General features: G+C 47.1%; 2 protein-coding genes across 2 annotated transcripts; both read left to right on the top strand.

Moving 5' to 3' along the window:
• The first annotated feature begins 5495 nt into the window (after window positions 1-5495).
• LOC101773676 (GATA transcription factor 23) lies at window positions 5496-7982 on the top strand. The gene is made up of 3 exons (XM_004968645.3): window positions 5496-5739; window positions 5830-5928; window positions 7252-7982. Exons 1-3 carry the CDS (start codon window positions 5716-5718, stop codon window positions 7528-7530), a joined length of 402 nt encoding a protein of 133 aa, XP_004968702.1. The 5' UTR covers window positions 5496-5715; the 3' UTR covers window positions 7531-7982.
• A 907-nt stretch (window positions 7983-8889) lies between these two features.
• Window positions 8890-11998, top strand: LOC105914457. Its single transcript, XM_014805202.2, has 2 exons — window positions 8890-9091; window positions 9186-11998. The coding sequence occupies exons 1-2, from the start codon at window positions 8890-8892 to the stop codon at window positions 9908-9910; spliced, it is 927 nt and encodes a 308-aa protein (XP_014660688.1). The 3' UTR covers window positions 9911-11998.
• Window positions 11999-14855: the final 2857 nt, after the last annotated feature.

Below are 14855 nucleotides of genomic sequence, written 5' to 3' on the forward strand. Positions count from 1 at the left end.
TCCAACTCCGACTCTAACCCCGACTCCAGGCACCGACCCCTGAGGGTCGTGAAGACCATCATCCGGGAGTCCGTCAGCAGCACGTAGTGGTAGATGTTGACGAAGACCAACTACATGGAGTGGTCCTCGGTGATGAAGGTGAAGCTCTCGGTGCAAGAGATGTGGGACGTGGTACAGTACGGTGACATCAACAGCCACAAGGATTGGCCAGCACTCGAGGCGTTGCTCGATGTGGTCCTGATGGAGATGGCGGCGAACCTCTTGGGGAAGACGACTTCCAAGGCCACCCGGGACGCTATCACTACAGCCCGAGTTGGCAGCGACCGCACCTGCAAGTCCACTCTACAGAAGTTTCGGCAGGAGTGGGATCATTTGGCTATCAAGCCGGGCAAGGACGTCGACGACTTCACTCTCCACCTTTCCAGTCTGATGCAGCGGCTGGAGCAGTATGATGATGACGAGATCAACGAGGAGAAAGTCATTGCGAAGTTCCACGCGTTGTTCCGAAGAAGTTCTTATAGCTCGCTATCTCCATCGAGACGTTGCTCGACCTCTCATCGTTGTCGATCGAGGAGCTGACGGGGCGGCTCAAGGTGATCGATGATTGCGATGAGGCTTCTTCTGGTGGGGAGATCAACATCGGTGGTTAGCTCCACCTCATCGAGGAGAGTTGGCTCACCCGCCAAAAGGAGCAAAAGAAGGGGGAGTCTTCATCCTCGACAGGCGACCACAAGCGCGGCAAGCCGTGCAAGGCGCCCAAGGCGCAAGGAGGCGCATGAGGAGGCACCTAGGGTGGTGCCGCTGGCGAGCGCGCGGCCGCACGAGATGAAACCTGCCACAACTGTGGCAGGACTAGCCACTGGGCCAGGGAGTGCTGCCAACCGAGGCACGACTAGGTCCACATTGCGCAAGCTGCGGAGGAGGAGGAGGAGCCGGTTCTATTCCTAGCTCACAGGACCATCGAACTTCTTCCCGCGGCACTGGCCGCGATGGCTCTTCTCCACCTCGACGAGCCGTGTGTACACGTCTCCCTCGGTGACGGTACCGATGACAACAAGATCGACAGCTGGTTTCTGGATAGTGGTGCCACACACCACATGACCGGGCGCCGGGAGTACTTCTCTGACTTGAACATCGATGTGCATGGCTCCGTCAAGTTCGGCGACTCTTCGGCCATGGAGATGAAGGGTGTCGGCTCCATTGTCCTCGTCGCCAAGACTGGCGAGCACCGGCTCCTCACCGGTGTCTACTACATTCCCGCGCTAAGGAACTCGATCATCAGCCTCGGGCAGTTTGATGAGAACGGATCGTGCATGGAGATCGACAGCGGAGTGCTCCGTATTTGGGATCGACGTTGCCGCCTTCTTGACCTCTACGTCCTCTATGTGGAGGTGGCACAGCTTGGCACCAAGGAGATGGTGCGGGGCAAAATGGTGGATGGCGGCTCAACTTCGACATACAGCGACTACGTCCACTTCGAGGGCTCCACCGACTCCGGCGAGTACTACTCCGGCTGCGACGAGCTCTCCACCACCACCACCACAGCTAGCCACGCCACATGCCCCTGCACCGACAACTACTTCTCCGGGCACACCTGCACCAGCACCAGCTCACGACGAGCACAGCCCGGTGGAGTTTGCCACTCTGCTCCCTCACGACAAGGACCGCGTCGACGCGTAGGACGATGGCAAGCCACTGCGATACCGCACCATGGTGGACATTCTCGGCAACCAGCCGGTGTCGTGACGGGTGCCTCACGACCTCAAGGTCGTGCTTCACCTGACGCACAATGACAGCAAGTCTCGCTGGCTGAGGCTGAGGGACACACGGCCTGGCACGCCGCGATGCAGATGGATGCTGGATAGCAAGTCCACTCAAGCCCTGGCGAAGAACCTTGTCTTCCATGAAGCGGCTGCTTAGAGGAAGGGAGCGTCAAGGTAGTCACATCAACACTCAGGAAGAGTCAAGTTCCAAGATCTCCAAACCAGGCTTAGGATGGTCATTTGCCATTCAGGACTCAGGGGGAGAATGTTAGAGTTAAGTCCTGATGGTGATAGAATAATGTATTAGTAGTGACTTAGTGCACTTAGTGCCTGTGAGCACTAGAATCCGTGGGTGGTTCATGCCTACATGCACCTTATCACCAATTACTACTTTATATGCTCTTATTTACTTAGATGCTCTTTAGATGCTTTGCTTAGTTTCTAAGCCATGTACCCTAAAACTGCCCTTTGTGGGTGTGTGAAATGGAAAGTGCAATAAGTTTCTAAGCCATGTACCCTAAAACTGCTCTTTGTGGGTGTGTGAAATGGAAAGTGCAATACCCAGGCTGATTATCACTTGTCAGGCTAAGAAAGTCACCTTCTGAACAGAATAACACGATGCATCTTTCCAGCGTGATCCCAATCATGGGGGATGTTCCTGTTTCTCAGAAGATTCTTGTGCTCCAGAGGTGCTAATCACATCATGCGCTCCAGGAGGAAGGAGGTGAAGTGTTATATGTGCCCTGGCTTGCCCTACTGCGTTTGGTATGGTGCCCATTATTGACCTGCATCTCCCATCTCTTATCTCCTTTCTTCCTGCCCAATCATCACCGGAATTTAGAAAACTCTGAGACCCGTGCTGGGATGATTGGCGCGCATATGGGCCGCTGACAGTTGGGAGCTTTGTACGTTGCGATGGCTTTTCTTTGCTTTACTCTTCGAAGTACAAACGGCTGGGTCATCACTATACCTGTGTTTATTAATGGAAAGAGTTTCTCAACATGTCATTTTAATTTTATACACCTGAAAGGTGAGAGTGGTGGACCTGGTGGTCCTATGGAGGGTCCAGCTGTAGCGTTTGTTCAGTTTGTTGGTTAAGCTTCGTGTCTTAATGGATGATGATGGCTATCCTATCCTCTTATCCTTTGGATTCTGCCGCCGTATCAAATCTCTTGGCTGAGGGCTCTTGCTCAAGCCTTGTTTGGTTTAGAGTTGATCTGGTCTTTCGGGAAGGGGTGGGGTCTGATGGATAGATGAATCGCCAACGCGCGATGCTCCATAGTTCAGATTTCGAAAAAGTTTGGATGCTCCATTTGCCGGTGCATAACGCTAGTGTCATGGAAGAATTTGATGGGTCCTGTTAAAACGGCACCATGTTTCTCCTTTGGTGGATTTGTTGTCGCCACAAAGATACTGTTTGCAAACGCTGTTGTAGGCAGCTATTCTCCCCCACCCCACTTAGTTCCTAATATATTAGGGCGTGTTTGTTTCCCTCCTAGATTATATAAGCAGGATTACGATCTAAGGGTAGGATGGTAAAAGATCATCATGGATCACTAGGGACCACAAATAATTTGAAATAAGCTAGTTTTGGGTAGCTTATTTCAGATTATACGTGATCTCAAAGTGATATTTTACTATAGTACCCATAACCTATAATCCAACTTATATAATCTACCCATAGTACACCTGGCAATAATTCCGAGGACAAACATACTTTGCAATTAGGGCCTTTGCTAGGAAAATATGTGCTGAAAATCAAAGAGAATATGTCCTGGGGGAAGAGGAGATACTCACACTGGTAGAGGCTCTAGTGGTTTCCATGGAGCAATCAACACAGAGAACTGCTGGGAGTTGACTAAATAGTACATCATGCTGATCCAAAAGCGAAGAAGCACGCCCAAGTGGACGGTGAGATTCCTTCACAGGCTCTCGTGTTCCTCATGGAAGAATGAGAAATTAGCAAGAACCTCGAATTAGCAAGGACTTCGAAAAAAAGAAACTGGTTCTCTGAAACTGATACAGATTCCTTCAAATATCATGCTTGCACAAAGTAACTTGAAACCTCGCTTAATTTGCAGCTATTGATGCTAATAATTCTGAGTTTTTAGCCACTCAGATAAACTTGAAGTTTCCAAACAAACTTTATCCTAGAGTTGAACATTTTTGTGCGAAAATTTCTCAAGCTGATTGTTATTTATGTTTAAGTGACCTTTTAATTTTTATCTTTTCTGTTTCATGCTCTATTGGATATCCCATTGGTTCATGAAAGTGCTACACGCAAGTTAAAGCAAATTAAAGCTCTACAAAAATGAGAGCACCAGACCAGCATGCCAACATAAAAAATATATGTTAGCATCTTTCTGTTTTGTAAATGAGATAGTGACCGTCTATGGAACATATAAAATCTACTAGCTCGTGATAGCGTAAGCCCCAAGCTTATGTGATGACCGGTAAGCCATGACGTCATCTTACTATCATCCTTCTAGTGGTTTTACCAGTCATGGCTACTGCTGGCCTACTCTGTTGGTCCTGCGCCTTGTAGTTGCTTCGGTTTTTTAAGCTGATTAACTGGATAACTGCAACAAAAACGACAAGGTACTTGGTGCCTTTTCTTTGCTTTTTGAAACTAAGATTTTCTGGTGTTCCATGGATGAGTTAACAGATTAGTTCCTCCAATTAAATTTGTGTCATTAAAGCAAAACATTCTTTTATGGTGATATCGAATTTGGCTCTCGAGTTAATGTTGTTGAAATGATTTTTGCACATAGGAAATTATTTCGTGGTGGCTGGCTGGCAAGGTTAACAAAACATATTAGTAACTACTTATAAAGGCGGATATCGATGTTTTCCTTTTTGATCCAGATCAATCCCAAAATTGAGGCTGCTTTTAATGTATGGCCTGTTGACTTCAGGACACTAGATATACCTTGTTCATACACATTATCTATAATGTCTAACGAAACTTTAATTTGGCTGTAAGGCCTGTAATTTTTTAAGAACCACCAACTCGATAGATGTCAAAAAGTGCCGTCAAACAAATCAATGGAATAAAAAGGTTTAACAATGTACAGTACCATTTCATTTATATATTATCATCTATGTTTCTTCCTCTATGTACAATACCATCAAGCACGCATGTTTGTTCTCTTGAAAATTGTATACTTTCTGGTGCGTCATCAAATTCTTGAGTTATGATATTTGAAACTTTGATAGAGAAAGTTGAATGGATGTCGAATTCTTTTAGTCGAAAGTTCTAAATTTGGTTATGAGTTTTGAAGTTACATTAAAACCTAAAAATCTTACTTAAAGTTGCAATATTTGTTAACCTGAAATATTCACTCTTGCTCCGTTGAAAGCTTGGTAAAGTGTTGCACGAAAGGTGATCGAGCGAGACAATCACCACACGATATTGATGCTGACATTCCCCAAATAGGAGTTATAATTTACTTTAAGGAGGTTAAAGATGTGACTCTAGCAGTCATATTTTTTTTTTGTCGATCCTTTAACCCTCACAGGCAGCGGGGCCTGTGGAAGAAGCACACTACGGTGCTATCCCCAGCCACCATTTTTTGCTGAAAATCGCAGGATGCTGGCCTCTGCAGCCGGATCCTGCTTTTCAAACACGACCGGACAAAATTCACAAGCAAAATCTTTCCCTGGCCAGCCGCAAAAGCCACGTCACCTCCCCTGCTTATCTCCCGCTCGCATACGTGATACTTGCGTATGCAGGCCTCCTCCTCCCCCATCCCCAACCCACAGAATTCATTCATTTCTCTATCCCCCCTTCCCTTCCCCGCAACTACTCTCTGCTCTCTACTACACGCTTCCAAGAAACAGAGCAACCCACGCAGACCAGACCGAAAGCCAAAATTCTCCAAGTGATCCGGTCGCCAATCCGGCCACGGATCGAGGCTGCCGTCTGTTCCCGCCGCCGCCGCTGCCGCTGCCGATGGGCTCCGCCGATCGCAGTGAGGTACATCCATCCGGCTCCCTTATCTCTTCTCTTTGGCGGCATGTTCTGCGATCGTTTGGCTGACCTCGCCTCCGCGTCCTGCTGTCGCAGATCGATGGGGTCGTGGTGGCGGAGAAAGGCGCGAGGAGCTGCGTCGAATGCCGCGCCACCACCACGCCCATGTGGCGCAGCGGCCCGACGGGGCCCAGGGTGAGTTCATCAGCATCATCATCATAGGCTCCCTGTTCTTGTTTTGCGCTGTTCGGCACTGTTCGTCAGGATAAGGTTCGATCGGATTGGGGATTCGGATTCCTAGTTGCTGAATTCGGTGCTGATCTTGACCAACGCTGCTGTAGATACGAGACTCGCTTCTCCTGCAAATACTACTTGTCTTATTTTTTTTTATAGGATATACATGATCATCTACTGAAGCTTCTTATTATGGATTTTTTGCCCTGTCAAACGCGCCAGTTTAGTGATACATTTGATATTCTCGTATGTGTTTACGAACTGCTTCTTTTTTATGAATGCGATCTAATCAATAAAACCATGTGTTACTCTCAACAACTTGGTACAAGTACGGATGGGATTTTGTGTTTCTTAAAAGCTGGATGCATGATATCTCTTGTAGTGCATGCGGAACTGAAATTCGATCTAGAACAGTACGATGAGATCAAGGCAATAGCTGCAAGGACCTAGTCAACGTGGTGCGCTCTTAGCAGCATGTTTAATCAAAGACAGCTAATGATCGAGCCACATTCCACCAAATCTAACCTGTGCGCCCCAGGTCTTCCAGGTTTTTTGAATTCCTTACGCAAGAGGTTGACAGTACCATCATCGAGAGTCTGAGACAAGCTTTGCTTTTGGAATTCTATTCCACGAAGTTTCCTCTTATTCGTATAGCCTTATCCCTTATTTTTGAATTAGACCTGTCATAATTGAGGGTGCTAGCACGCAATTCAGATGCATGGCACAAGATCTTTTAGTTTGTCATGGAAATATTAATTTAGTTACATAATTTTAAAATATAAGAAAGCATAAGATTATACAATTATGAAAGTATTTTATAAAAAAGATAGGGATTACAAAAAAAAAGTTCTTCACGGTCTGTAGTTACAAAGACGTTTTGCAGGATTTAGGACAGGAGATGGTGAGTTGGGTTTTGGTCTATTGTGCTAATATGACTTGCCTTGTTGACATTTCTCTCTATTCAATTGGGTTGCAACTTGTTCGTTAGGTGAGCTGTTCCTTGCAACAGTGCTAACCACCGAGCCAATGGCTTGCCGGGAGAAAGATACTTTATCCACTTTGATTCTCATAGCTTTGATTATTCTTCATTTCTATCCTCCACCTTTTCAACATTTTGTTTCCGGTGACCGAATTGCGCACAAAGACAATACTTAAAACTTTTGAGGCCAACCGATCTAAGATTAACTTTTCGGTTTTGGATAAAAAGAAGCATGCTATGCTTAATTCCACCAATCTGCAAATAAATCGAATTCGGCCTTTTAACTCTTTCAATTATCTACGCAGTCACTTTGCAATGCTTGCGGGATCCGGTATAGAAAGAAGAGGAGGCAAGAGCTTGGCCTAGACCACAAGCAGCAGCAGCAGCAGAATCAGCAACAGCGACAGCAACATAATGGTGAGGCAAAAACTGAAGTAAAAGACAGTAGTAGCAACAGTAGTAGCAGTGGGAGCAGCAACTTGCAGGCGGTGCAGAAACGGAGGCTCCTAATGGGTGTGGAGGAGGCTGCGTTGTTGCTCATGACCCTGTCTTCCTCACCCACATCCACATTGCTACATGGCTAAGAACCCTACAACTCCAAATCAACGATGTACATACACACATACACTAGCCAACGATTCCAATCCAACCATACAAAGTTTCTCAGTTTATCTTCACCAGGATAAGATAGGGAGGCGAGGGGCCCTATCTCAAGATTCTGTGATCCTGTGATGGGGTTGGATTAGTGCCTACCTAATGACTCCATCCTCTTTGTTCTCCTCTGTTTCGCCGTACCGTAGATCCTGGTCATGTCAGAAGCATATCTGTTCTGTGATTTGTGGTAGGCTCCATGATCTGTTGATCTCACTCCCCCACACATCTTTTTCTCTATCCTTTTCTTTTTTTTCTTTTGTTTTTTGTATGTACTTTGATGTTGCCCCTTTGTGAGGGATTGACGATCGAAAGGAGATGTCATCCCTCTTCTGAAATAAAAAGGTGAAAATAATAATAAAAGGCTTTTTATTGTTTCATTTCAGTTGGTTTGAGTAACTTTGTCTTGATCTACTTGTGTAAGAAAATGCAGACAATTTCTTTGGCCATAAGTTCCAGCGCCGCAAGAGGAAGGATTCAGCCGATCGTGGCTGAGCATATCTAGTTAGTTTGTTGATTTTCTTAAGAAATATGTTAGAGATTGAGTTTGCTAGAGATAAGATTGGTTAGTTGTTGGCACCGGGCTCTTATATAAAGCACGGCTGTTATCTGCAAAAGGGCACTCCTGCGTGAGGGCGAGATCTCCATTTGCCTTAATCTACCCGTTCTATATATCTCAATAATCTAGCCATGTCATCATTGGTATCAGCTAGGAATTTCCTCGGCACCATCTTTCTCCTCTCCGCATCCTTGCCCTTGTCGCGGCTAAACCCCACCGCACTACACGCACACTATCGGCAACGAGTTCGTCACCAAGGGCACCTTTGATGAAGTAGTTGACAGGATAGCTAAGACCATCGGGGATTGTCAGTATTTAAATCCGGCAACCTACTGAGAGGGATGCCCGAGGTAGTGTTTTGGTTAGTGGGGCTCATCGAGATCAGGAACTCGAAGGTAAATGCAGACACACGATTTAGACAGGTTTGGGCTGCTGAACAGCGCAATACCCTACGTCCTGTGTATTGGTTGGATTGAATTGCTTTGGAGGAGGTCCCTACCTCACCTTATATTGCTGGGGGTAGGTTACAGGTCGGTTGGTTTACAAGAATACTAGTTGAATTCGAATAGATGAGTTCTACTCTTATTACTACAAGTACTTTTTCTAATTCTCGACTAGTTCCTGCCTTCCATGTAGACTACGCCGTCCTGCACCATAGTCTCCATGTCAGATATGCTCGGTATCTAGCTCCATATTTAGGACTGTCCAAACCTTCTGGTGGGCCCATAGATGTATGTACGACAGGGACCTCGTCTCCAAGCCTGAGTGCGAGGTCGCGTCAGTCCGGACGGAGATTGGCTCCATGAACGCCGCCATCAACAATCTTCAGACGCAAATTCTCACGAACAAGGGCCGCTTTGACGCATCTTCCTCTGACCACAACTTCGCGCCGCCGCCGCATGCTGTGCACAAGCTTCGCTTTCCCAAGTATGACGGTAATGGTCGACGATTACCAGGATCAATTCTAGAAGCTCCAAGCCCGATGTGATGGCATGAACGAGCAGTAGCAGATCAACATATTCACGACAGGCTTCGGCAATCCCATGCGCACGGATGTCGAGATGATGAAGCCTGAGACCTTCGAGGATGCCATGTCCCTCACCCGAGCTTATGAGCATCGTGCTCAGGTCGAGGACTACTCATGTGCCTTGGCCCGGCCATTTCCCCGCTCCTTGGCCCACCCAGCGCCGTTCCCAATTACCCCCAAGACGTCATCCGCGAATGCCACCAGCTCTAGACCAACAACGCTAGGGGCGCCAATTAAGGCCAGCTCGCATCAGCCGCGATTCACACGCTTAAAACCGGAAGAGATGGCCCAGCACCACCTCGAGGGAGGGTGCTTCAACTGTCCAGAGAAATTAACCCCTGACCACACCAAGACGTGCTCGATGCATGGTGGCATCTACTTGCTGGAGCTTGTGGATGACGAGGATGGTGATGAATTTGACCTCGATAATTTACGCGTCTCCCTCCATGCCATCGCTAGCATCCGGACGGGGGGCACGATCCAGCTAGAAACCAAGATCACGACCGGCTCTGTGCGAGCGCTGGTGGATTCTAGGTCCACACATTGCTTCGTGGCCACCGTGACGGCGGCCCACTTAGGCTTGACACCAACATCGCGCCCCGGGCTGACTGTGGGCATGGCCAACAGCGAATGCGTGCCTTCGTTTGGCGTGTGCTCGGTCGTCCCATCATCATCGGGCAAGAGCATTTCTACATCGGCATCTTCGTCACCCCCTCAACGGCTATGAGATGGTTCTGGGTTGCTAATGGCTCCGCACCCTAGGACTAATTCTATAGGAGTTCAACGCCAAATCCATGTCCTTTTGGCTGCTGGATCATCACGTCAAGTGGTTCGGCATGGGCGCACCGTCGCCGCCATGGCTCTCCCTTGTCATCGCCCACGACCTTCTATCGCTGTTGCTGGAGGAATTTCATGACATTTTTGAGCTGCCAGTGGGGCTACCTTCGGTCAGATGGCTGGATCATCACATCCACCCGCTACCAGACGTGCTGCCAGTAGTGGTCCGGTCATACCGGTATCCGCAGCTGCTCAAGGATGAAATTGAGAAGCAATGCGAGGAGATGCTGCGCCAAGGAATCATTCGACACAACACCTCTGTGTTCTCATCTTTGGTCCTCTTTGTGCGCAAGAAAGATGGTTCTTGGCATTTTTGTGTGGACTACCGGGCCCTCAACTCCAAGACGGTGCGCGACATCTTTCCCATACCCATATTGACGAGTTGCTGATGAGCTCCACGGTGCCGAGTTCTTCTCCAAGCTCGACCTGCGCAGTGGATACTACCAAAGTACGCATGCATGTAGATGACATCACCAAGATGGCGTTCCGAACGCACCATGGTCACTTTGAGTTCATGGTGATGCCGTTCGACCTCACCAATGCCCTATCCATGCTCTAGGCGCTCATGAACGAAGTGCTCCAGCCATACCTTCATTGCTTCATCCTCTTGTTCTTCGATGACATCTTGATCTACAGCTCGACATTGGTGGAGCATTTGCAGCACATTTGGTCCATTCTGACTACACTGCAGCTTGGAATGTGTCTTTGGCGAGCGCCAGGTGGGCTACTTGGGTCACGAGATCAGCGAGGATGGTGTCACCATGTATCAGGAGAAGATCACTGCGGTGCAGGACTGGCTGCTACCACGGACACTCCGGGCGCTTAGAGGTTTTCTTAGCTTGATTGGTTACTATTGTAAGTTTATTCATAACTACGGCATAATTGCGGCACCGCTCACTACTCTCCTTAAAAAGGAGGGTTTCCACTAGATGCAGGCAGCCACCGACGCCTTCAATGACCTCAAGACGACGCTCACATCAGGGCCGGTCTTCTAGCTCCCTGATTTCGACAAGGAGTTCGTGGTCGATTGCAAGGCATCAGGCACCAGGTTTGGCACCATCCTGCATCAGGGACATGGTCTAGTTGCATTCTTAAGCATGCCCATCATGCCCTAGCATGCTAAGCTTGCGGCTTATGAGCGGGAGCTCATCAGGCTCGTCCAGGCAGTTCGCCACTGGTAGCCATACCTCTGGATGCGCGATTTCAAGGTCCAAACAGATCATTGTGTTGGAGATCACCAAAAACCCTGTAACCCTCGAACGTCGATCTAAGACCTTAGCTTAACCTTGCAAGTTTGAGGTGGAATGGGGTAAAATGAGAGTTGCTTAACCTTGCAAGTTAGAGGCAGAATGAGGTAGAATGATAGCTGCTTACCCTCGCATGATCTTAACTCCAATAATGTTCTGAGGGTTATGATTGCTGATCAAGAGTTTCACCACACACTAACCCTTGGAAGTTTTGAATTTGCACCAACTGTTAGTTTGGTTTCCTTTGTCCTGTGTGCAGAGAATAAGGCGGCGTGGGACTCTCCGAGGGTAGCTAAGGGGATAATATCCTCAAGGCAGAGCGAAAGAGATACCTCGAGCGTCCGGGTTCGCTGCAAGCCTCAGAGGATCGAATCGCCAGGCAGTGGAAGGACCGCAGGTGGACCCTCGAAGGTGCCGTTGCAGGAAGGGGTGACATCATGGATGTCGCGTGGAGGAATTCATACGCAAAGTCTTAAGGGTACCTGGCGGATGGCATGAGAAATGTGACCATGTGGAGATGTTCAATTTGAACACATGTACTCCAGTGACCTTTATGTACAGCATATTTCAGGAATGTAGTAGTTGAGTAAGGGTATTTTTGGAATGTAAAGTAGGCCATTGGGCACTATAAAAGGGTAACCCTACCCTGTTGTAAAGGGAGATTACTTTTCAATAGAAAAGAACATTGTTTCCACTTAAATCTGTTCAGTATCAAATTCATTTGAGACCAACAGTAGCACTCATTGTGTTCTTAGCTATAAAATAACCCACGATGCCACAACCAAAGAGAAAGAAAACTGTACCCTAGGGAACCGTGGAGGGTGAGAGAGAGAACCCCATGGTTCAGGAAATGAGCCTTGTCACTGTTGAGAAAGAGAACAATAATGATAGAGAAAAGTTGAAACGAGTTGAGGCTAACCTCAGAACTAGAAGTGAGAAAAATAGAGCAGACGCCAGGGCAGCAAACCAAGAGCAACCCGAGACTAGCATTAGAAATGACGTAATCGGAGCAGCTAAAAAGGAGTTGGCCATGGTACTGAGGCAACTCGAAGAAATGAAACAAACAAAAGAAAACCTTGCTGAAGCAGCCCAAAAAATAGCGAGGTTGAATCAAGCAAAACAACAGCTAGCAGAATTACAAGAGCTGGATGAACTCCAATATTTGCAAAGTCAATTGCCACAACCACAACAACAATCCTCGAGGCAACAAAACATAGCCAACCTAACAAAACAATGCACTGGTAAACCCAAGCTTCATCGGGTGCAACGTGCCAGTAATGATAGGGGCTTATGTAGCAACTGACACAAAGTCTCCACTTTCCATAGGATTGCAAATAGCTCTATAGCCTCCAAATTACAAGACAGTCACGCGACCAAAATTCAGCGGGTAAACTGACCCTCGCCAGTTCCTCATGAGTCACGAAGCCTCTATAGCCTTGGCAGGAGGATACGATGTGGTCTGAGCCAAATCTTTGAACTTGTATTCTTTACTCCTACCACCATCAATGTACAGCTGAGTGGACCTCAAAACAAAGGTAATTCCAAATTTCTAAGGTTTCCACAGATTAACAACAGATGAGGGAGATTTGTTTAATTGTATCCAGAGAGATAAAGAGCTTCTAGAGAGCTATGTCAAAAGATTCGTTTAGCTAAACTCCCAAACCCCATATGTGGATGAAGGTGTAGTAATAGTAGCTTGCATAAAGGGGCTAAACCTAGGACAAACAACCTCGCATCTATCAAGGGAGAAACCCAAGACCATGGAAGCTTTGTTTATTGAGCTAGAAAAATACTGCAGGTCAGATGAAGACCACAAGAGAAGGGTCATGGAGAGAAATCACCTTACGCAAACTCAAAGAGATCAGAACTGGCCACCACCAAAGTGTAATTTTGCGCAACACCAGCAACCATTTTCAGCTCAACATGTGCTACCAATCGAGGGTGCTCCACTCCCACAATAGCAAAATCAAAACCCAAACAATCAACCACCACCACCACAACAAACAAATTATGGCAACAGGAAGAGAGGAGGCCACACTGGCAGGGGAAGAGGCCGAGGTAGAGGACCTCGGAGGCCAAACAATCAAAACAATCAACCTCAAATATTTTATTGCACTTTCCATGGCAAGCAAACAAATCACGGGATAGACTTTTGTTCGGAGACCAAAAGGACCTTCGAGACAATAGCTAAATAAAAAAGAGCAGCCGCAGCAGCAACAACACCGAAAACCATTAACCATACTTCATTTTGGCCACAACAACCATACTACTCAGTGTACCCATAGACAAACTCCAATACTGCTCATGCGTCTACCCTGGCCAATTCATTTGTGAACCCTTCATTCAATTATCAGCCCACTATGATGTGGCGACCTTCACCACAGTTTCATTCCCAAAGCAGAACACCCTCACAAATTGCAAGTTTCGCACCACCACAGCCCTTGCAAGAAATTCCGCTACCACCACCAAACCTGCCAAATCAAATACCTAAGGTCGAGCCTAACAATAGCCAAAACAACAATCCCAAAGCTCCACCCACCTACGGCATGATCATGCCAATAGTAAGAGGATCATCGCTAGAGTTTGAAAACAAGAGGCAAAAGCGCAATTACTTCAAGCAAGTCCACTCAATCATCCCCGATGGACCCACCAGCTAAGCCAGAATGGGCCCATATGCCAATATCCTTCACCGAGGAAGACTTCAAGTTGAACACAGCCTCGCATAATGATGTGATGGTGATCGAGGCTATTATTGTAGGCTGGAGAATTGGAAAAGTATGAGTTGATAATGGAAGCTCAGCGGATGTCATTTTCACGAACACATTCAGAGAAATGGAAATTGACCCTCATCTGTTGCAACCAGCAGAGGTTCCATTGCTTGGCTTCAGAGGTAAACCAATGTGAGCCTTGGGAAAGATTTTGCTGCCAATATCATTTGGAAACCTTGAAAACGCTAGAACGGAACACATAACGTTCGATGTTGTGGAAATATATTACCCATACTTTGCCATCCTTGGTAGAGGATTCATCAACATATTCGATGCTGCAATTAGACAACTATTCTTGTGTATGAAGATCCCAGCATTGAAAGGGGTCATCACAGTCTATGGTAATCAACAGACGGCCCGAGACATTGAAAAGGGTGCTGCCCCAGGGTAGAAAAATGTTCACCACTTAGCAAATTCCAGCGAGGGTGAACCCTTGGAGAAAAAACTACCATATGTAGAACCAAAGAGAGACAAGGAGAAAATAAAAATGAGTGCTAACGGTGAAACCAGAAGAGTATTGCTAGATGAACATCTCCTCGGTAGAGCAGTTATCATCGGTGCTAACCTCGAGCTTGACGAGGAAAAGTAGTTGATCGAATTCTTGAACAATAACAATGATGTTTTTGCCTGGTCTGCCAGCGACTTATACGGGGTCGGTAGAGATGTCATTGAGCACAAGCTAGAAATCAAACACGGTGCAAGACCAAAAAGCAGAAGCTTCACAAAATGTCAGAAGGCAAAGTGCAAGCTATCAAAGAAAAGGTGCAAAGGTTGTATGATGCCCATGTCATTCGCGAGGTTCAATACCCGCAATGGTTAG

Source organism: Setaria italica, chromosome V (genome assembly GCF_000263155.2).
Source record: "Setaria italica strain Yugu1 chromosome V, Setaria_italica_v2.0, whole genome shotgun sequence".
Taxonomy (NCBI): Eukaryota; Viridiplantae; Streptophyta; class Magnoliopsida; order Poales; family Poaceae; genus Setaria; species Setaria italica.